The sequence below is a fragment of the Phyllobates terribilis genome, unplaced genomic scaffold (genome assembly GCF_046119375.1).
Source record: "Phyllobates terribilis strain yellow unplaced genomic scaffold, ASM4611937v1 Scaffold_4__5_contigs__length_816908805, whole genome shotgun sequence".
Lineage (NCBI taxonomy): Eukaryota > Metazoa > Chordata > Amphibia > Anura > Dendrobatidae > Phyllobates > Phyllobates terribilis.
Window position 1 is genome coordinate 299411104 of NW_027362764.1, and position 24271 is coordinate 299435374.

At 44.6% G+C, this 24271-nt stretch overlaps 1 protein-coding gene across 1 annotated transcript in view; it reads left to right on the plus strand.

Annotated features, from left to right (window-relative positions):
- PKD1L1 (polycystin 1 like 1, transient receptor potential channel interacting) overlaps nucleotides 1-24271 on the plus strand; it is an 808959-nt gene that overhangs the window by 401399 nt on the left and 383289 nt on the right. The window contains exon 38 of the mRNA XM_073676922.1: nucleotides 319-419. Within this exon, the coding sequence (XP_073533023.1) occupies nucleotides 319-419 (101 nt within the window). The remainder of the gene's footprint in view (nucleotides 1-318; nucleotides 420-24271) is intronic.

Sequence of the window (24271 nt, forward strand, 5' to 3'; positions counted from 1 at the left end):
TTTTTACTTGTACTGCTCTGTAGGCTAAACTAAGTTAACTTTTATAAAGTTGATCGGCTGCAGCACTTATGTGCACTGTGGTCATGAGATCACTGCTGCAGGCTGTCAACAATGGACTGAGTCAGAGGCAAAGAGGCATTGTTATACCTGCGAACAGTGATTAAATCAAATTGTAATATTTTTCCCCACCACAAGCCTATGGTCATTGAAAAAAATGTTAACAATAAAATCCTTCAAATGAGTGAAATAGAATATAAGAGATGCGTGAAAGATAAATCTCATTAGTAATTGATTCCCCTTCTGTGTTAATGTGTATAGGCATTCCAAGAAACCCTCTCCATCTAGCTTTAACATAAAGCAAATTCACTCTTTAGAAGAACTTTCAACTCACATACTTATTCCAGTGGATTCCTTAAGAGGTAAGTTATTTATCATTTTAGATATTAATATTATTGTATTATTAATATTATTAATAGATATTAGATATTAATCCTCTTACTGTGAGAGATGTACGGTAGGTTGGTAGCATGTCACACATTATTATTGTCTAAAGTGTTCATACCATTTGAGATACGTTATATGGTTGATGGATCAAAGCTCTGAAAAGTCACAAAATTTGTGCGACTTTTGGATTTTTCATGCCAGTTTGAATGAGCTCCGCCGATTTGGGTGGAGCTGGGGAGGAATCAGAGCAGAATAGAACTTGAACATGGCCGACCAATTCATCGACAATGGCAACATTTTGTACAACAGAAATGCTGCTCCAGTGTCTGACTAGCATTTCTGGTGCCGCGCACGCCAGTCACATTCATTAAGTGTTGTATGCATCTTAATTAATTCGGCTCCATGTACTCCAGGAAGACTGGTGTAGCAAGATGTCCGGAACGCTAGTCTCGATAAATTGTCTCCTTTGTCTTTGTTGATATTTTTGGATTTCTACATTTTTTATTGATTTATTATTTTTTATTGCTCTACTGTGTGTGTCTTAGCTCCATCTAGAGCTGTGATGTTATATAGCCATATTTTAGCATCTCAATTATGCATCTGAATCTGCTCTTCTCCTGTACAACACTTAGATCACCATGATGTTGAACAATATGTTTCAACCTGTTCTGCAACTAGTTATTGCTTCAAAGGTATTAAGTTGGCCTTATATACGAGCAATGTTTGTTCTTATTTAAATGGTTATCTAAAAGATGAGAGCTTATTTTTGCATGACAACTTGTATTTTTGAACGACATCACTGGTTTTACCATATCGTGTACTGGAAGACGAGAAAAAAATTCCAAATGTGGTGAAATTGCAAACAAAATGCAATACCACAGTTGTTGTTTTTTTTTTTTACCACGTTCACTGAATGCTAAAACTGACCTGTCATTATTATTCTCCAGGTCATTATGAGTTCATAGACACCAAACATGTATAGGTTCTTTTTTATTTAAGTGGTGAAAAAAAAATCCAAAGTTTGCTAAAAAAAAAAGTCGCCATTTTTCAAGACCTGTAGCATCTCCATTTTTCATGATCTGGGGCTGGGTGAGGGCTTATTTTTTGCAAGCTGAGCTGACGTTTTTATTGATACCATTTTGGGGTAGATCTGATGTTTTGATCGCCCGTTATTGCATTTTATTGCACTGTTGCGGCGACCAAAAAAAACCTAATTCTGGCGTTTGAATTTTTTTCTCATTACGCCGTTTACAGATCGGATTAATTCCTTTTTCTTTGTTTGACAGCTTTATTACATGGGAGGAATGTCTATTTCTTACACATTCCTCACATGTAATAAAGCTGCCAAACAGTTGCAAATCATGCACACGGGAGCGATTCAACCGTATCACCGAGCAGCTGTAAATACTCGGAGCTCGGCCCAAGCATACTCGGACAGAACATACTCGCTCAACACTACTCATAACATAACAATACATGGATGGGGTAATTACTTCACCCCAAAGCCTGTTTTCACCTTCCTGACCAGGCCAGTTTTTTGAATTCTGACCACTGTCACTTTATGAAGTAATAACTCTGGAACACTTCAACAGATCCCGGCGATTCTGAGACTGTTTTTTCATGACATATTGTACTTCATGATAGTGGTAAAATTTCTTCAATATTACTTGTGTTTATTTGTGAAAAAATTGGAAATTTGGCGAAAATTTTGCAAATTTCAAAATTTTAATCATTATGTCCTTAAATCAGAGAGATATGTCACGCAAAATAGTTGATATATAACATTTCCCACATGTCTACTTTACATCAGCACAATTTTGGAACCAAAATTTTTTTTCGTTAGGAAGTTATAAGGGTTAAAAGTTGACCAGCGATTTTTAATTTTTCCAACAAAATTTACAAAACCATTTTTTTAGGGACCACATCACATTTGAAGTGACTTTGAGGGGTCAATATGACAGAAAATACCCGAAAGTTACACCATTCTAAAAACTGCACCCCTCAAGGTGCTCAAAATCACATTCAAGAACTTTATTAACCCTTCAGGTGCTTCACAGGAATTTTTAGAATGTGGAAGAAAACAATGAACATTTAACTTTTTTTTTTTTTTTTTTAAATGTTCCTTTAGACCCATTTTTTTTTTACTTTCACAAGATTAACTGGAGAAAATGGACAAAAATTTGTTGTGCAGTTTCTCTTGAACACACCAGTACCCAATATGTGGGGAAAAAACACTGTTTGGGCGTGCGGCAGGGTTCGGAAGGGAATGAGCGTCATTTGACTTTTTGAATGTAAAATTTGCTGACATAATTAACGGACGCCATGTCTTGTTTGGAGGGCCGCTGATGTGCCTAAACAGTGGAAACCCCCCACAAGTGACACCATTTTGGAAACTAGACCCCTCAGGGAACTTATCTAGATGAGTGGTGAGCACTTTGAACCCCTAGGTGCTTCACAGAAGTTCAGGCTATGTGCCCACGCTGCAGAAATGAAGCAGAAAATTTCTGCTTCATTTCTGCATGTCCTCTCCCGGATAAACGCATGCGGAATTCCGCACGCATTTATCGTGCGTTTATCGCGCGATTTCCACATGCGGAATTGCCTTGCATTTTTTCTTGCATTGCAAAGGCAATTCCGCTTGCGGAAGCGCAAAATTAATTGACATGCTGCGGTTTTTTCCCCGCATCATAAACGCTGCAGAAAAATCTGCAGCATGGGCATTAAACTTGCGGAATCCCCTTGGGGACCATGGGGGGCGGATTACATAGCGTTTCACAAGCGTTTACGCTGCCGAAATTCCGCAGCATATACGCTTGAAAAACGCTACGTGGGCACATACCCTTATAATGTTTAGCCGTGAAAATAAAGAAATCAAATTTTTCCACACCACAAAAATGTTTTTTTAGCCCCAAATTTTGCGTTTTCACTAGGGTAACAGGAAAAATTGCACTATACAATTTGTTGTGCAATTTCTCCTGAATACGCAGATACCCAATATGTGGAGGAAGACTACTCTTTGGGCGCACAGAAGGGCTTGGAACTAAAATAGCGCCATTTGACTTTTTGAATGTAAAATTTGCTGGAATAATTAGCGGATGATATGCTGCATTTGGAGAGCCCCTTATATGCCTAAACAGTGTAAACCTCCCACATGTGACACCATTTTGGAAACTAGACCCCTAAGGGAACTTATCTAGATGTGTGTTGAGAACCTTGAACCCCCAGGTGCTTCACAGAAGTTTATAACATTGAGCCGTAAAAATAACATTTTCACATTTTTCCCACAAAAATGTTTTTCAGCCCCCAATTTTGCATTTTCATAAGAGTAACAGGAGAAATTTCCCCATACCATTTGTTTTGCAATTTCTCCTGAGTAAGCTGATACCCCATATGTGGGGAAAAAAACACTGTTTGGGAGTACAGCAGTGCTTGGAAGGAAAGGAGTGCCATTTGACTTTTTGAATATAAAATTTGCTGAAATAATTAGTGGACGCTATGTTGCATTTGGAGAGCCCCTGATGTGCCTAAACAGTGGAAACCCCCCACAAGTGACCCCATTTTGGAAGCTAGATACCTCAGGGAACTTATCTAGAAGTGTGGTGAGCACTTTGAACCCCTGAGTGCTTCACAGAAGTTTACAACATTGAGCTGTGAAAATAAAAAATAAAAAAATTCCCGCAAGAATGTTTTTTAGCACAAAATTTTGCATTTTCACAAGGGCAACAGGAGAAATGGACCCCAAAATTTGTTGTGCAATTTCTCTTGAGTATGCAGATACCGCGTATGAGGTAAAAGACTATTTTTAAGGCATAGTACAAAGCTCAGAAGGGAAGAAGCACCATATTGGAGTTCACATTTTATTGGACTGGTTTGAGGGTGCCATGTCACATTGGTAGAGCCCCTGAGGTGCCAGATCAGCTGAACCCCCCCCATAAGTGACCTCATTTTACAAACTACACCTTTCAATGAATTCATCTAGGGGTGCAGTGATCATATTGACACCACAGGTGTGTCACATAATTTTATACCATTGGGCAGTGAAGAAAAAATAATTACATTTTTACCACAAAAAATTTGTTTTAACCCCAGATTTTACATTTTCTCACTGGGAAATGGGTAAACATGGCACCAAAATGTGTCCCACAATTTCTGCTGAATGTAGAAATACCCCATACGTGGCTGCACAGTACTGCTTAGCCACATGGTGAGACTTGGGAGAGACTGAGCACTTTTTGTCTCCTGGAGTGCAGATTTTCCTAGAATAGTTTGCGGACTCCATATACAGAGACCCTATGTGCTAGAAGAGCAGAATCCCCCTCAAGTGACCCCATTTTGGAAATTATACCCCTTTATGAATTTATCTACAGGTGTAGTGACGATTTTGACTCCATCGGTGTTTTCCACAAACAAGCAGCAGTGGATGTTGCTAAGTGAAGATTGCAAACTGCCGTTGTAATGACCAGTACGCTGTAGTGACCAGTACGTTTTAGTGACCAGTACACTATGCCCAGCTCATTCTTCTGGAGACATGCACCCATAAATTAGGCAGGCTCTCATTGCTACAGGAATGCCAAACATGTGTACATTAACTGCGGTTTAGACACACACTGAAGCGTAGAATAGAGTGGGACATTTGGATTTGGGAGTGCAGAATTCGCTGGATTTCTTTTGGAGGGCGAGGAGCCATTTAGTTTTTCCAGAGCCTTTGTGCTACCAGTAATGTAGAATCCCCTTTATTGTTGTTAACAGATGACAGACCTGAGTGGGGGCTTTTTTGTGAATGGAGTTGAAACTTTTATTGGGAACATTTTACATAACATTTTGGATCACGTTTTTCCTGCGCTCTACGCTGAGCACTTATATCGGGATTTCCATCTAAATCTCCGAGTGATGTGATTTAGATGAAATCCCCAAGGGATCCATTCACTATAATGAGGCAACAGAGTTAGTCTGGACTCAGTCTGGACTCTGTTCAGCGTCGTCCTTCTTTTCAGAAGTGCACAGAACTGTGGCCGACAGCACTTTTATGCATGCCTAATAAAAAGATGGACACCGTGGAATCATAGGCCAGACGGCGTCCACGGTACCTCCATCTGCCTCATCACATGGAATCTTTCACCGGGGGTCCCGTCTGAATCACATATTTCAGAGATTTACACGGAAACTCCGGGGCAAGCGCTCAGCGCAGAGAGCCGGATAAATGTGATCCGAGCCTTACTGCGATCTTTGGGAGGCACAAAGAACCAATCAACAGCATGTGAAGAATTGGTTTTATATATTTTTTTACGCCTTTCCTCGTGCAGTATAAGTGATTTGACGACTTTATTCTTCAGGTCGGTGCGATTACAGCGATACCAGATTTATATCGGGTTTTTATGATTGACTGCTGTCACACACTAAAAGACGCTTTTTATTGTGAAAACAAGTTTTTGCATCGCCATATTTTGAGAGCTATAATTTTTCTATATTTTGGCCGACAGAGTCATGTAAGGGCTTGTTTTTTGCGTGACGAGTTGACTTATTTATTTGTGACATTTTTTGATCACTTTCTATTCCGTTTTTTGGGAGGCAGAATGAACAAAATCTAGCAATTCAGGAATTGTTTTTTGGAGATTTTTTTATGCCATTCCGCGTGTGGTAAAATTGATAAGGCAGATTTATTCTTCGTATCGGTGCGATTACAGCGATACCACATTTATATCTTTTTTTATGTTTTGGCGCTTTTACACACTAAAAACTATTTTATAGAAAAAAATAATTATTTTGGCATCGCTTTATTCTGAAAACTGTAACTTTTTTATTTTTCTGACGGAGCTGTATGGCGGCTTGTTTTTTTGCGGGACAAGATGATGTTTTCAGTGGTACCATATTTATTTATAGGCATCTTTTTGATCGCGTTTTATTCCACTTTTTGTTTGGCGGCATGATGATAAAGCATCGTTTTTTGCCTTGTTTTTTACTTTTTTTTTTACGGTGCTCACTGAAGGGGTTTACTAGTGGAACAGTTTTCTAAGTCGGGTCGTTACGGACGCAGTGATACCAAATATATGTAATTTTATTGTTTTTTTGTTTTTTTTTGCACAGATAAATATATTTATTAAATTAATATTTTTTTCTTTTTTTTTCTTTATTTTGTGATTTTTTTATAAAATATTTTTAGAATTTTTATTAAATGTTTTATTACTTTTTTACATTGTCCCAGGGTGGGACATCATTATCAAACGTTCAGTTCGCTGATCTGATGCTCTGCAATGCATCTGGACTGCAGAGCATCAGAGCAGCCTCTGACAGGCGGGAAGGAGGCGTGTCAGCGTTTGCTCTCAGAGCAGGCGCTGACAGGCCACTTTCCTGAAGGAGCCTGTGACCATCTTGGGACCGGGGTTCACCATGGAGACCATCAACGCAACGCGATCACATCGCGTTGTGTTGATGGGATCACAGAGGGAGCCCACTCCCTCTGCAATGCCCTGCGGTGTCGGTGTCATTACTGACAGCGGCTTCAGAGGGGTTAAATGCCCGCGATCGGTGCTAGCACCGATCGTGGGTGGTGCTGCGGGGTGTCAGCTCTCACACAGAGCTGACACCCGCATGTGATCGCGGCGCCGCTCAGTGTGAGTTAGGAATTAAGAGTTGAAGAGGAGGATGACTCCTGCAGGGGAAAAATAGATTCTGTTTCTACATAGAGCTTAGAAGGATTCTGCTAGTCAGTTTTTAGTCGTGATGTCATAGACCTAATGGAAAAGAGAAGAATTACCTGGGTAGAAAGGCAAAATGAGCAATTGTAAGTACACAATGCTATATAATATGATAACTGCAAAATATTAAGAAGATAAAAACTTTTATGGGAGGAGTGCTTCTTTAATGTAAGGGAGATGGAAGAGTTTTGACTGGTGAGCACTGTTTCCTATTGGAAGAATATCTACATTATTACATATATTCCAACTTGGTTTACCATAACCCTGTCCAAAATGCAATAGGATTTATGGCTTTGTTGTTCACTTAATGTGGGACTGCAATTAAATAATAAGATATTACCATCAATTGTATGATTCCTAAATCGTAGCATGGCCACTCATGATGGGAAAGATCCTAAAACATGTTTCATCTTTTGTCTTGACTTCGAACAACACCATAATGTGGCATATTGCATTTTTTACTGCTGCTTTGTTACTTTGGAAATTAATGATTTCTTGAAATGTAATAGGGTCAACATTTCTGGCTTCCATGCCTCTAAATTGGCTGAGTTTGCACATAGACACACAATGGTCCAGATTCAAAGCTTTCACGTCACAATTATGTGGTAAAAGCTTTGAAAAGTAACAAAATTTAGACACAAATTGGAGTTGTGCCTACACTTTGCAAGTTTTGGTGTTTTCACGCCAATTTCATCCAGCCCCAACAAAATGGTTGTAGCTGGGGCAGGACAGGAGGGAGGGAGAGCTGAATGCCACAGCTCATTAAATTCATGACAAGCTGCAGAAATCACACTTCAGTGTCTGACTGGTCATGTGCACCTCCTCATGCATCAGCAGCGTCTGAATCCAGCACAGCCCCTCATCCAGACTGGCATGAACAACACCGGTCTTGATTAATTGGGCTTTGTGTTTGTGCTTTTTTACTTATATTGCCAGCTGTTTGGTATCAGGCTCTCATGTTCTGTGAGGTAAAGATTCCAAAACTACTATTTAATTCTTTGCTTATAAATGCGTCTTGTTCTTTTCTCTTATACATAAATAAAGTCTTTTTAGTTTGCTATTCACAACATCTCTCTCTCTGTATATATACAGTGGGTACGGAAAGTATTCAGACCCCTTTAAATTTTTCACTCTTTGTTTCATTGCAGCCATTTGGTAAACTTTAAAAAGTTCATTTTTTTCTCATTAAAGTACACTCTGCACCTCATCTTGACTGAAAAAAACTGAAATGTAGAATTTTTTGCAAATTTATTAAAAAAGAAAAACTGAAATATCACATGGTCCTAAGTATTCAGACCCTTTGCTCAGTATTGAGTAGAAGCACCCTTTGAGCTAGTATAGCCATGAGTCTTCTTGGGAATGATGCAACAAGTTTTTCACACCAGGATTTGGGGATCCTCTGCCATTCTTCCTTGCAGATCCTCTCCAGTTCCGTCAGGTTGGATGGTGAACGTTGGTGGACAGCCATTTTCAGGTCTCTCCAGAGATGCTCGATTGGGTTTGAGGCTATTTATTTATATGTATTTTGTTATTATATATTTCTTAGTTGATAAAAATTTTTTTTGCTTATAATGCATGATGTTGGATTAGGAATACGGAATCTTTTCCCTAAATATTATTATCTTGGATTTGGCAATTTAATGACACATAGTATATAAGCGATACATCGGCCTTCCTTTGGTAAAGGGTTAAGAGATGTTCCTTTTAGGTTCATGTCTCCCCTGCACCTTTTGGTCTCTGGGTTGCTTCTCCAGCGAATGGGGAGCGTTCCTATGCCACTTAGGCTTCTGTATTATTTCACTACTTATTGGATTGTGATCCTTAGTGTCATAATTTAAACATGGCTCTCCGTATTTGTCCTTTGATGAACAGATGGGCGAGTTTCCCTCTTTCTAAATGGTGGATAACCTTTCTATGACTGCTCTTCGGTTGAGCTGAGTGACGCCCCTTTTTGAGGTCATGTGACACGTCTTGTTTGGGCATTATGCCCTTGTCCTAGATGACACCGGCATGTAATGCTATTTCCCGGAGCTTGGGATAGTGACGCTCATCTAGTGACGCGTTCTCTTTGGGCAACATGCCCTTATCCAAGATGACGCTGGTTTATCCGGTTACTAATGCGCAGATGCGGAAGTCCGTTCATTCCTTTCTGACATGCGCGGTTATAGCTAGAGATGAGCGGTGTTCGACTAGAACTGTTCGCCAATCTCAAATTCGAGCTGTTTTGGGCGGTGTTCGAGTTGTTCGACGAACCCGAACGATTTGCAAAAAATTCGGCTGTTCGAGGTTATGTTCGATAACTGTTCGTACACCAAAAGCGTGTCCTGCATGGATTGTCTGCCACTCACTGTAATGCCACAGCCATGGTGGTTGTGGCATTACAGTGATTGCCCAAATCGATGGGAACAGTGCCAACAGTGAAACATGAAAAGCCGGCAATTCAGCAGCGGCATACACCTGTACCCGACAATTTAGAACCGAAAGAATAGAGCTTCACACATAGATTAGATAGATATAAACATGTCAGCCACATATATACGAAGTACAGTGAAAGTGCTGCTTACTGTACTTGTCATTTAGCGTAAAGGATTTATCAAAAAAAATAATAGTGTTTTCATGCACCGTCTCTTTAAAAAAGCCGGCCGGCAATTCAGCAGCGGTACCCGACAATTTATAACAGACAGAATAGAGCTTCACACATAGATTAGATAGATAGAAACATGTCAGTCACATATATAAGAAGTACAGTGATAGTGTTGGTTACTGTACTTGTCATTTAGTATTAAAATAAAGGATTTATTATTAAAAAAATTGGCGTGGGGTTCCCCTTAATTTTAGGCTCTAGCGGAGGTTAAGCAGACAGCTGGGGCAGATGTTTGAAGCCTGGGAAGGGGGTAATACCCACGGAGCTTCCCAGGCTACTAATATCAGCCCCCAGCTGAATACATAGCCTTTACTAGCTATTAAAATGGGGGACCCCCCAAAAAAAATGACGTGGGGTCCCCCCTAATTTAATAGCTAGCAAAGGCTAGGCAGACAGCTGGGGGCTGATATTAATAGCCCAGGAAGGGAGCCATGAATATTGGCCCCCTCCCAGGCTAGAAACACCAGCCGTCAGCCGCCCCAGAAAGGGCGCATTCATAGGATGCGCCAATTCTGGCACTTAGCCTCGCTCTTCCACGCTGCCCTGGTGCGGTGGCAGGGGGTAATAGGGTTAGGGTTGATGTCAGCTTATAATGCCAGCTGACATCAAGCCCAGGTTAGTAATGGAGAGGCGTCTATAAGACACCCCCATTACTAACCCCATAGTCAAAGTTAAAAAAAACACAAACACCCAGAATAAAGTCCTTTAATTGAAATAAAGACACAGTCCTTTATTGTTCTAAATTAAACCATACTTACCGTCACGCCCATTCCAGCTGAAGCCAACGATCTCCTGCAATAAAAGAAAAATAATAAAGCAACCTCATCCTTACCTTTCCATGGTTCCCACGACAGCTTCAGCTCTGCTACATCGAGATGACAGGCTGGACCGCAGCAGAACGCTGCCATCCAGCCTCTCATCCCGCAGACACTGAGAAGCGCAGGCTTGCTTGCGCTGCTCAGCGTCTCTCTGTGACGACATCCAGATGAGCCGAGTTCATGTCCAATGAACTCGGCTCACCTCATGCACGTCACTGACAGCGTGGGAAAATTCTCAAGCTGAAGCGCTGAGTGCAGGAGAATTTTCCCACGCTGTCAGTGACGTGCATAAGGTGAGCTCATGTCCAATGAACTCAGCTCACCTCCTGCACGTCACTGACAGCGTGGGAGAATTCTCCTGCACTCAGCGCTTCAGTGTGAGAATTCTCCCACGCTGAAGCGCTGAGTGCAGGAGAATTTTCCCACGCTGTCAGTGACGTGCATGAGGTGAGCCGAGTTCATTGGACATTAACTCGGCTCATCTGGATGCCCTCACAGAGAGACACTGTGGAGCGCAAGCAAGCCTGCGCTTCTCAGTGTCTGCGGGATGACAGACTGGATGGCAGCGTTCTGCTGCGGTCCAGCCTGTCATCTCGATGTAGCAGAGCTGAAGCTGTCATGGGAACCATGGAAAGGTAAGGATGATGTTGCTTTATTATTTTTCTTTTATTTCAGGAGATCGTTGGCTTCAGCTGGAATGGGCGTGATGGTAAGTATGGTTTAATTTAGAACATTAAAAAATTGTGTCTTTATTTCAATTAAAGGACTTTATTCTGGGTGTTTGTGTTTTTTTTAATTACTTTACTAGAAATTCATGGTGGTCATGTCTAATATTGGCGTGACCCCATGAATTTCGGGCTTAGGGCCAGCTGATAATGCCAAGCTGGCCCTAACCCCTTTATTACCCAGTGAGCCACCGCACCAGGGCCCTGGATGAGTTGGGTACAGCGCCAGAAGATGGCGCTTCTATGAACGCGCCATTTTCCGGGGTGGCTGCGGACTGCAATTTGCAGCGGGGGTGGCCCAGAAAGCTTGGGCCTCCCTGCGCTGCGGATTCCAGCCCCCAGCTGCCTAGTTGTACCTGGCTGGACACAAAAACAGGGCGAAGCCCCACGTCAATTTTCTTTAAATTATTTCATGAAATAATTAAGAAAAAAGGGCTTCCCTATATTGTTGTGTCCGGCCAGGTACAAATAGGCAGCTGGTGGTTGGGGGCAGCCCGTTCCTGCCTGCTGTACCTGGCTGGACACAAATATAGTGCGAAGCCCCACATCAATTTTTTTAAAATTATTTCATGAATTTCCTGAAATAATTTAAAAAAATTTAAGTGGGGCTTCGCACTATATTTGTGTCCAGCCAGGTACAGCAGGCAGGAACGGGCTGCCCCCATCCACCAGCTCCTATTTGTACCTGGCCGGACACAACAATATAGGGAAGCCCTTTTTTTCTTAATTATTTCATGAATTTCATGAAATAATTAAAAAAAATTGAAGTGGGGCTTCGCACAATATTTGTGTCCAGCCAGGTACAGCAGGCAGGAACGGGCTGCCCCCAACCACCAGCTGCCTATTTGTACCTGGCCGGACACAACAATATAGGGAAGCCCTTTTTTTCTTAATTATTTCATGAATTTCATGAAATAATTAAAAAAAATTGAAGTGGGGCTTCGCACAATATTTGTGTCCAGCCAGGTACAGCAGGCAGGAACGGGCTGCCCCCATCCACCAGCTGCCTATTTGTACCTGGCCGGACACAACAATATAGGGAAGCCCTTTTTTTCTTAATTATTTCATGAATTTCATGAAATAATTAAAAAAAATTGAAGTGGGGCTTCGCACAATATTTGTGTCCAGCCAGGTACAGCAGGCAGGAACGGGCTGCCCCCAACCACCAGCTGCCTATTTGTACCTGGCCGGACACAACAATATAGGGAAGCCCTTTTTTTCTTAATTATTTCATGAAATAATTAAAAAAAATTGAAGTGGGGCTTCGCACAATATTTGTGTCCAGCCAGGTACAGCAGGCAGGAACGGGCTGCCCCCAACCACCAGCTGCCTATTTGTACCTGGCCGGACACAACAATATAGGGAAGGCCTTTTTTTCTTAATTATTTCATGAATTTCATGAAATAATTAAAAAAAAAGTACGTGGGGCTTCGCCCTATTTTTGTGTCCAGCCAGGTACAACTAGGCAGCTGGGGGCTGGAATCTGCAGAGCAGGGAGGCCCAAGCTTTCTGGGCCCCCCCCGCTACAAATTGCAGTCCGCAGCCACCCCGGAAAATGGCGCGTTCATAGAAGCGCCATCTTCTGGCGCTGTACCCAACTCATCCAGGGCCCTGGTGCGGTGGCTCACTGGGTAATAAAGGGGTTAGGGCCAGCTTGGTATTATCAGCTGGCCCCAAGCCCAAAATTCATGGGGTCACGCCAGTATTAGACATGACCGCCATGAATTTCTAGTAAAGTATTTAAAAAAAACACAACACCCAGAATAAAGTCCTTTAATTGAAATAAAGACACAATTCTTTATTGTTCTAAATTAAACCATACTTACCATCACACCCATTCCAGCTGAAGCCAACGATCTCCTGCAATAAAAGAAAAATAATAAACCAACCTCATCCTTACCTTTCCATGGTTCCCACGACAGCTTCAGCTCTGCTACATCGAGATGACTGGCTGGACCGCAGCAGAACGCTGCCATCCAGTCTGTCATCCCGCAGACACTGAGAAGCGCAGGCATGCTTGCGCTCCTCACTGTCTCGCTGTGACGGCATCCAGATGAGCCGAGGTCATGTCCAATGAACTCGGCTCACCTCATGCACGTCACTGACAGCGTGGGAAAATTCTCACGCTGAAGTGCTGAGTGCAGGAGAATTCTCCCACGCTGTCAGTGATGTGCATGAGGTGAGCTCATGTCCAATGAACTCAGCTCACCTCCTGCACGTCACTGACAGCGTGGGAAAATTCTCCTGCAATCAGCGCTTCAGCGTGAGAATTTTCCCACGCTGTCAGTGACGTGAATGAGGTGAGCCGAGTTCATTGGACATGAACTCGGCTCATCTGGATGTCGTCACAGAGAGACGCTGAGCAGCGCAAGCAAGCCTGCGCTTCTCAGTGTCTGCGGGATGACAGGCTGGATGGCAGCGTTCTGCTGCGGTCCAGCCTGTCATCTCGATGTAGCAGAGCTGAAGCTGTCGTGGGAACCATGGAAAGGTAAGGATGAGGTTGCTTTATTATTTTTCTTTTATTGCAGGAGATCGTTGGCTTCAGCTGGAATGGGCGTGACGGTAAGTATGGTTTAATTTAGAACAATAAAGGACTGTGTCTTTATTTCAATTAAAGGACTTTATTCTGGGTGTTTGTGTTTTTTTTAACTTTGACTATGGGGTTAGTAATGGGGGTGTCTTATAGACGCCTCTCCATTACTAACCTGGGCTTGATGTCAGCTGGCATTATAAGCTGACATCAACCCCAACCCTATTACCCCCTGCCACCGCACCAGGGCAGCGTGGAAGAGCGAGGCTAAGTGCCAGAATTGGCGCATCCTATGAATGCGCCATTTCTGGGGCGGCTGACGGCTGGTGTTTCTAGCCTGGGAGGGGGCCAATATTCATGGCTCCCTTCCTGGGCTATTAATATCAGCCCCCAGCTGTCTGCCTAGCCTTTGCTAGCTATTAAATTAGGGGGGACCCCACGTCATTTTTTTGGGGGGGTCCCCCATTTTAATAGCTAGTAAAGGCTATGTATTCAGCTGGGGGCTGATATTAGTAGCCTGGGAAGCTCCGTGGGTATTACCCCCTTCCCAGGCTTCAAACATCTGCCCCAGCCGTCTGCTTAACCTCCGCTAGAGCCTAAAATTAAGGGGAACCCCACGCCAATTTTTTTAATAATAAATCCTTTATTTTAATACTAAATGACAAGTACAGTAACGAACACTATCACTGTACTTCATATATATGTGACTGACATGTTTCTATCTATCTAATCTATGTGTGATGCTCTATCTTTCTGTTCTAAATTGTCGGGTACCGCTGCTGAATTGCCGGCCGGCTTTTTTAAAGAGACAGTGCATGAAAACACTATTATTTTTTTAAATAAATCCTTTACACTAAATGACAAGTACAGTAAGCAACACTGTCACTGTACTTATTATATATGTGACTGACATGTTTCTATCTATCTAATCTATGTGTGAAGCTCTATTCTTTCTGTTCTAAATTGTCGGGTACAGATGCTGAATTGCCGGCCGGCTTTTTTAAAGAGACGGTGCATGAAAACACTAATATTCTTTTTAATAAATCCTTTACACTAAATGACAAGTGCAGTAACCAACACTGTCACTGTGCTTCTTATATGTGTGACTGACATGTTTCTAGCTATCTAATCTATGTGTGATGCTCTATTCCTTCTTGTCTAAATTGTCGGGTACCGGTGTATGCCGCTGCTGAATTTGCCGGCCGGCTTTTTTAAAGAGAGTGTCTTCTGAGCAGTTTGTCAGCTTTTGGACACCTTTGCAGGTGTTTTCTATGTGTTTCTATGTGTTTTTGTTTGCCTGCCATTGGTTTTAACGGTGTTCGACGGTGTTCTAAGGTGTTCGACGAACAGTTCGACGAACAGTTCCTCGAACATCCCGGTGTTCGACGAACCGAACCGAACCCGAACACTACGGGGGTGGCTCAACACTAGTTATAGCCTTAGGGACGCCGAGATTTTGGCGCTATATGTAAATATAATCTGGGGTGAGTCATGCTTTCTATTTTGTAAACACAGCTGTCGCTTATGATCAATTTATGGCTATAAGCCTGTATATTCTATATCCTATGCACTTTGTCACTTTACACTGGTTTTGCACTATGATTTTTTATATCATTATGTATCTAATAATCATGTATATCATGCACTTTTGTATAATTGCAGCTGATTACTCTTGTGATTAGATTGCCTTAAATACTCTGCACATGCACTTTACCTATGCTTGAGAAAGGTCCACAATATTGGACCGAAACGTTGCTATCTGGGCTAATAAACTACATCACTTCATTCTATTTTGTGAGCTGCCTCTAACTTTTTTGGATATTTCAAGGACTGGTATGTACCTGGGGGGCTTTTGCACCTGACTATCTTCTTTGTGCCGTTTCCTGTCTTTTTGTTTTTTTCACTGTATATATACGGTATATAGATAGATTAGCAGGACCAGGTAGGACAGGGTTAAATCCTAGCACTGCAGTCAAGGGTGGATTAAGAGTAGTCAGGGCCCCAGGCAGTTTCTAAGGTGTGGGCCCCCTCAGGTACCCAATGTATCACGTGACATGTCACATGATCCCCTTTGATAGATCATGTGAGGGTCATGTGAGTAACACACAGGTGTTCTGGTGCAGATCTATAGATGGAAAACGGCAGAGTTAGCGGCACACAAATTTTTCTCTTATGTACAGCACTGTACGTAACATAGCACTATACATGATAGAGCAGGGGTCTATTATGCATCCACCTCATGCTTTCCCAATGAATGCAGGAGAGGGAAAGTGCTCGGTGGATGCTGGGCTGTGACGTGCGGTGAAACCTCGCCCGGAACTTGACGTGACATTATTGGATGTTGGAGCCAGCTGCAGCCAGGTCACGTGATGCCTGGTGAGCGGTCAGCAATAGCGCCGCTCACAGGCAACAATGACCACGCAAGGTATTTACAAAAGACTTGTTTCAACAATATAAATAGATGGGGGCATTGCTAATAGTAGTGGACAACTTCATTAATTTTCACGAGGGGCCCCATGCGAGACAGTGACTGTTGTGGAGGCCAAACCAATAGGCTGAAATTAATTCTACTCAATATTCATATTAATAATATGTTTTTTATATTAATTGTATCACTTAATATTGAGCAGAATTAAGTATGCTGACATCACCCTATATACAGTATGAGCCCCCACATAGCCCCCTAATAGCTCCCTCAATCAATAACCATAGCGATCAACCTATGGGGCCCTTATACATGTAAACCATAACAAAAAAACTTTGAAAAATTCTCCCTTTAATTAGTTAGTTTAAAAACACAATACATGAAGACATAAATGCACAAGCATTTGCACTGAAAAACAGTGATTAAAATAAAGCAGAAATGAGGGGAGATAGGGACTAGTTTTGTCCTTCACAATGCCCTTCTTCACAGCGGAGGTTGGCACCCTAAGTTGAAAAAGTTTGGCCCCCCTGCTCCTTGCCGACTGCCCCTATGTAGCACTACCACTACTCTAACTGACCAGGCATCCTCAATAGGTGATCAGATAATATGTAATGAATATATATAAATATATACAATATAGATAGTAGTTGGCTGAGGGATGTGTATATATATATACCGTATTTTTCGGACTATAAGACGCACCGGACCATAAGACGCACCTAGGTTTTAGAGGAGGAAAATAGGAAAAAAAATATTTAAGCAAAAAATGAGGCCATGATGCCCTGTTATAGGGGAGGGAGTCTGCTGCTGACACTGGTATTGGGGTAATGTCCCCCAATTCTGATAATATCCTCCATCCTGGTATGTATGGCCCCTCCTTCCTGGTATTCGTGGCCCCCATCCCATCTTGGTATACGTGGCCCTCATCCCCATCCTGGAATACATGGCACCCCTTGATCCCCCATCCTGGTATTCATGGCACCCCTTTGATCTACCATCCTGGTATGCATGGCACCCCCTGATCCCCATCCTAGTTTTCATGGCACCCCTTGATCACCCATCCTGGTATGCATAGCACCCCTTGATCCCCCATCCTGGTATGCGTGGCACCCCTTGATCATCCATCCTGGTATGCATGGCACCCCTTGATCCCCCATTCAGGTATGTATGGCACCCCTTGAGCCCCCATCCAGATATGCAAGGCACCCCTTGATCACACATCCTGGTATATATGGCCCCCCTCATCCCCATCCTGGTATGCATGGCACCCCTTGATACCACCATCCTGGTATGCATGGCACCCCTTGATACCCCATCATGGTATGCATGGCACCCCCCTGATCCACATCCTGGTATGTATGGCACCCCTTGATCACCCATCCTGGTATGTATGGCACCCCTTGAGCTCCCATCCTGGTATGCATGGCACCCCTTGATCATCCATCCTGGTATGTATGGCACCCCTTGAGCCCCCATCCTGGTATGTATGGCACCCGTTGAGCCCCCATCATGGTATGCTTGGCACCCCTTGAGCCCCCATCCTGGTATGCATGGCACCCCTTGAGCCCCCATCCTGGTATGCATGGCACCCATTGAGCCCCCATCCTGGTATGCATGGCACCCCTTTATCCCCCATCCTGGTATTCATGGCACCCCTTGATTCCCCCATCCTGGTATTCATTGCACCCCTTGAGCCCCCATTCTGGTATGCTTGGCACCCCTTGAACCCCCATCCTGGTATGTATGGCACCCCTTGAGCCCCCATCCTGGTATGCTTGGCACCCCTTAAGCCCCCATCCTGCCATGCATAGCACCCCTTGAGCCCCAATCCTGGTATGCATGGCACCCCTTGAGCCCCCATCCTGGTATGCATGGCACCCCTTGATCACCCATCCTGGTATGCATGGCACCCCTTTATCCCCCATACTGGTATTCATGGCACCCCTTGATTCCCCCATCCTGGTATTCATGGCACCCCTTGATCACCCATCCTGGTATGCATGGCACCCCTTGAGCCCCCATCCTGGTATGCTTGGCATCCCTTGAACCCCCATCCTGGTATGCTTGGCACCCCTTGAGCCCCCATCCTGGTATGCTTGGCACCCCTTGAGCCCCCATCCTGGCATGCTTGGCACCCCTTGAGCCCCCATCCTGCTGCCCACAAAAAAAATAAACAATCATACTCACCTCCTCTCTCCTCCAGCGCTGTCCCGCTCTGCTGCTGACACTCTCAGTGTGTGAGCGGCGCATGGCAGGGCACGCATGGCGTCCCTGCCATGTGCCCTCACTCAGTGTGAGAGTGCGCACACTGTACCGCAGCGCGGCCCCTGTTGCCATTCTGCGGTAAGTGTGCCCGCTATTAAAGATCATGGACATTCACTACAACCCATGGGAGTGGGTTGTAGGGAACATTCATTTTCTTTAGTAGCGGGCACGGCGCAGGCTGCAGCAGTCGGCTGCTGCCTCCTGTGCCCCTCTGCTCCCCCACACCTCCTACCACACAGAGCCGCAGTATATACAGGGAGATAGTATTCTGACTATAAGACGCACCCCCCACTTTCCTCCAAAATTTTGGAGGAAAAAAATGCATCTTATGGTCCGAAAAATACGATATACAGTACAGACCAAAAGTTTGGACACACCTTCTCATTTCAAGATTTTTGAAATGAGAAGGTGAAGCTCATCTAGAGAATGCCAAGAGTGTGCAAAGCAGTCATCAAAGCAAAAGGTGGCTACTTTGAAGAACCTAGAATATAGGACATATTTTCAGTTGTTTCACACTTTTTTGTTAAGTAGATAATTCCACATGTGTTAATTCATAGTTTTGATGCCTTCAGTGTGAATGTACAATTTTCATAGTCGTGAAAATACAGAAAAATCTTTAAATGAGAAAGTGTGTCCAATCTTTTTGGATGAGCTTCAAGAGGTAGTCACCGGAAATGGTTTTCACTTCACAGGTGTGCCCTGTCTGGTTTAATAAGTGGGATTTCTTACCTTATAAATGGGGTTGGGACCATCAGTTGTGTTGTGCAAAAGTCTGGTGGATACACAGCTGATAATCCTACTGAATAGACTGTTAGAATTTGTATTATGGCAAGAAAAAAGCAGCTAAATAAAGAAAAACGAGTGGCCATCATTACTTTAAGAAATTAAGGTCAGTCAGTCTGAAAAATTGGGAAAACTTTGAAAGTGTCCCCAAGTGCGGTTGCAAAAACCATCGAACGCTACAAAGAAACTGGCTCACATGAGGACCGCCACAGGAAAGGAAGACCAAGAGTCACCTCTGCTTCTGAGGATAAGTTTATCCGAGTCACCAGCCTCAGAAATTGCAGGTTAACAGCAGCTCAGATTAGAGACCAGGTCAATGCCACACAGAGTTCTAGCAGCAGACATATCTCTACAACAACTGTTAAGAGGAGACTTTGTGCAGCAGGCCTTCAAGGTAAAATAGCTACTAGGAAACCACTGCTAAGGACAGGCAATAAGCAGAAGAGACTTGTTTGGGCTAAAGAACACAAGGAATGGACATTAGACCAGTGGAAATCTGTGCTTTGGTCTGATGAGTCCAAATTTGAGATCTTTGGTTCCAACCACCGTGTCTTTGTGCGACGCAGAAAAGGTGAACGGATGGACTCTACATGCCTGGTTCCCACCGTGAAGCATGGAGGAGGAGGTGTGATTGTGTGGGGGTGCTTTGCTGGTGACACTGTTGGGGATTTATTCAAAATTGAAGGCATACTGAACCAGCATGGCTACCACAGCATCTTGCAGCAGCATGCTATTCCATCCGGTTTGCGTTTAGTTGGACCATCAATTATTTTTCAACAAGACAGTGACCCCAAACACACCTCCAGGCTGTGTAAGGGCTATTTGACCAAGAAGGAGAGTGATGGGGTGCTACGCCAGATGACCTGGCCTCCACAGTCACCAGACCAGAACCCAATCGAGATGGTTTGGGGTGAGCTGGACCGCAGAGTGAAGGCAAAAGGGCCAACAAGTGCTAAGCATCTCTGGGAACTCCTTCAAGATTGTTGGAAGACCATTTCCGGTGACTACCTCTTGAAGCTCATCAAGAGAATGCCAAGAGTGTGCAAAGCAGTCATCAAAGCAAAAGGTGACTACTTTGAAGAACCTAGAATATAAGATATTTCACACTTTTTTATTAAGTATATAATTCCACATGTGTTAATTCATAGTTTTGATGCCTTCAGTGTGAATGTACAATTTTCATAGTAATGAAAATACAGAAAAATCTTTAAATGAGAAGGTGTGTCCAAACTTTTGGTCTGTACTGTATATACACTAGCTATTGAACCCGTTCTACACCCGGGTGGCGAGCATTTTTATTGGTATATGGTCTCCCATGCTGGTATGTGCTGCCCCCCTCCTTGTATTTGTGCTGCCCCCATCATGTCCCCACCATCCAATCCTGGTATGCGTGGTACCCCTCACCCCCAATCCTGGTATGCGTGGCACCCCTCACCCCCAATCCTGGTATATGTGGCACCCCTCACCCCCAATCCTGGTATACGTGGCACCCCTCATCCCTATCCTGGTATGCGTGGCACCCCTCATCCCTATCCTGGTATATATGGCACCCCTCATCACTATCCTGGTGTGTATGGTATCCCTCTTCCTGGTATGCATGGTACCCCATCCCTCATCCCGGTATGCATGGCACTCCATCCCTCATCCCCAATCCCGGTATGCGTGGCACCCCTCATCCCCAATCCTGGCATGCGTGGCACCCCTCATCCCCAATCCCGGCATGCGTGGCACCCCTCATCCCCAATCCCGGCATGCGTGGCACCCCTCATCCCCAATCCCGGCATGCGTGGCAACCCTCATCCCCAATCCCGGCATGCTTGGCACCCCTCATCCCCAATCCTGGCATGCGTGGCACCCCTCATCCCCAATCCCGGTATGCGTGGCACCCCTCACCCTCAATCCTGGTATGCATGGTCCTCTCACCCCCAAATCCAGGTATGCGTGGCACCCCTCACTCCCCAATCCTGGTATGCGTGGCACCCCCCAATCCTGGTATGCGTGGCACCCCTCATCCCCCAATCCTGGTATGTATGGCACTCCTCATCCCCAATCCCGGTATGCGTGGCACCCCTCATCCCCAATCCTGTTATGCGTGGCACCCCTCATCCCCAATCCTGGTTTGCATGGCACCCCTCATCCCCAATCCCGGTATGCATGGCACCCCTCATCCCCAATCCCGGTATGCGTGGCACCCCTGATCCCCAATCCCGGTATGTGTGGCACCCCTCATCCCCAATCCCGGTATGCGTGGCACCCCTCACCCCCCAATTCCGGTATGCGTGGCACCACTCACACCCTAATCCCAGTATGCGTGGCACCCCTCATCCCCAATCCCGGTATGCGTGGCAACCCTCATCCCCCAATCCCGGTATGCGTGGCACCCCTCATCCCAGTATGCGTGGCACCCCTCATCCCTAATCCCGGTATGCGTGGTACCCCTCACCCCCAATCCTGGTATGTGTGGTACCCCTCGCCCCCAATCCTGTCATGTGTGGTACCCCTCACCCCCCAATCCTGGCATGTGTGGTACCCCTACCCCCCAATCCTGGCATGTGTGGTACCCCTCACCCCCCAATCCTGATATATGCATGGTCCCCTCATCCCACAATCCTGTTATGTGTGGCCCCCTCATCCCTTTGACACTGTACACACATACTAAAAAAACAAACAGTCATACTCACCTTTCTTCTCTGTACTCCAGCGCTGCTGCGTCCTCTTCTGCCGGTGGCCGGGGGAGGAGTGCGGAGCTGGAGCACCGCGCTGTCTGGCGCCATTTTGCTGAAGACACACTGTAAATGTGTCTTCAGTAAAATGGCGCCGGATAGCGCAATGCGCACGTGCCGGTCCGACACCTTCACTCCGCCCCCGGTCTCCAGCGAAGAGAGGCGCCGCGACAACGCTCCTCCCGGTCAGGTAAGTATCTAAGTATGGCGCCGGAGATCGCGGTATGCGTTCAGTGTCTACGCATCCCGCGATCTCCGGTGCCATACACCTCCTCTTACCTGTAACGGCTGGATGCGTGCTTCTCTCTGGAGCCAAACTGCGCGTCACGCATGCGCAGTCTATCGAGGCTTCAGACAGAGACACGCATGCCGTCTTATATTATAGATATATATATATATATATATATATATATATATATATACACATCAGAAATGTTATTCAACAATCTGACCCAAGAAAAAATCCTAGCAAAGTCCAAGAAGAAACATATATGATGTCCTTGTCAAACAAAGAATAACCCTTCAGATCATAAATGGCCGGTCAAGTGGCAGTACAGTTAAAACCACAAAACATCGATATACCTCATAGTCACATTTTTATTGACATTGACATGGGCTATCCCATATATATTGTAAGATGGCCGTCGGATAGGTCCTTGAGGGTAGACATGTATCATCGAGGTTGGTAGCTTTGGTGATGTAAGCCTGCGAAAGCATGCTCCAGCACGCACAGTGCTGAGAGGGCTAAGAGGGCTTATCAGGGCCGGGTTTTACGAGCAGTCATAATAGATGGGTGGGAGTAGCTACTCACATATCCCCATATGGTTTGATAAATAAAATGGAGACTACGTGCCTCAGGGTCTGTGGCTGAAGGTGTGGAGACCTACAGTGTGTTTTGCTAAAAGACACTTGACCATAGCGGGCAAACTGTGTATTGTATGGACTGTTTATTTTCTGTTTTCACTCTGTGCCAGAAAAGGCTGTCTTTTTGTTTGCTTATGCTGAGCGGTTTATGAAGTCTGAATAAACCAGCCTGACCATTTTTATGAAATCGCTTCCGGCCCCTACCTCAAATGCAGCTAAGTGAGAGAAACCCTACAATATATATAATATGATTAGAAAAAATCCCATAGGCATCATTGGTTACTCCAAATTAAATCATTATAGATCATAAGTGCATGTAATGTCTACATAAATTCTCCAGGGGAAATGTATATAATCAGGAAAAACTGCAGGAGTAGTTTAAAAATTTATAAAATTTATTATATACAATTTAAAACCAAAATAGTGGACATAGGATGAACAAAGTGGTAACACAAACAATCCGGGTACAAGCCAAGAGACCCATCAATATGGTCAGTAAGCAAGGAGGGTACAATGTTGACCGAGTGGGCAAAGAGTGCAAAAGATATATATATTGGTCAGTTTTTGCCCAGTATCGGTAGGTACAGATTGCACCCTAAAAACACACTATGAGTGTCACGGGTGTGTTAGAGGTGACAGACAGTTGCCCAGCAGGTGGTTGCAGGAGATCTCTACTTTTGGCATTACAGACATCTTCTTAGAGGCTGGCTGTCTCTAAGACCCGGCGGCTACCTCCCTCTGGCCAATTAGCTCCCTGGCCTGGGTGTTTAAATACGTGGTGTGTCTGAGAGGGAGGTGCCGGCGATATTCATTACTTCTTGTGAGGCTTTAGCAAGAGCTGTACTTCGTCCTCTCTGGAGCTTGAGGCCATGTGCGCATTTGTCTAGAGTCATCTAAAGCTAAGCAATCCCCCTGTTTGTCTACCCTTGTTGTTTATAGTGCTCATCTCCTCCTGTCCCTAGTCTTAGCCATACGCCAGGGAAAGCCAGGGCGAGGCACGCGTGCGACGATTGGTGAAGAGCCAATATAGGGACGGTAGTTGAAACAGGGTGACACTCCAGACTAGGAGTTCTCTCCTTCCTCCTTTCCCTAGAGTCTGGGCTCCCTTTCCCTTTTCCCTCTGTGTTGCACTAAGTCTTTCCCACACCTGGCGTGACAATGAGGCTCAAAGTAAATGGTCCTTACCCATATTAGCAGGGAGAGCCTGGCCCGGAGTGTGGAGGCCGAGAGTGCTGCGCCCCTACTTACTTTTCGTGATCTGACGGCACGCTTTCTCAAGGAGGCAGTCCCTGCGGTCCCTCAACCATAGCTAAGTGAGTAACACCCTACAATATATATAATATATACACTACCGT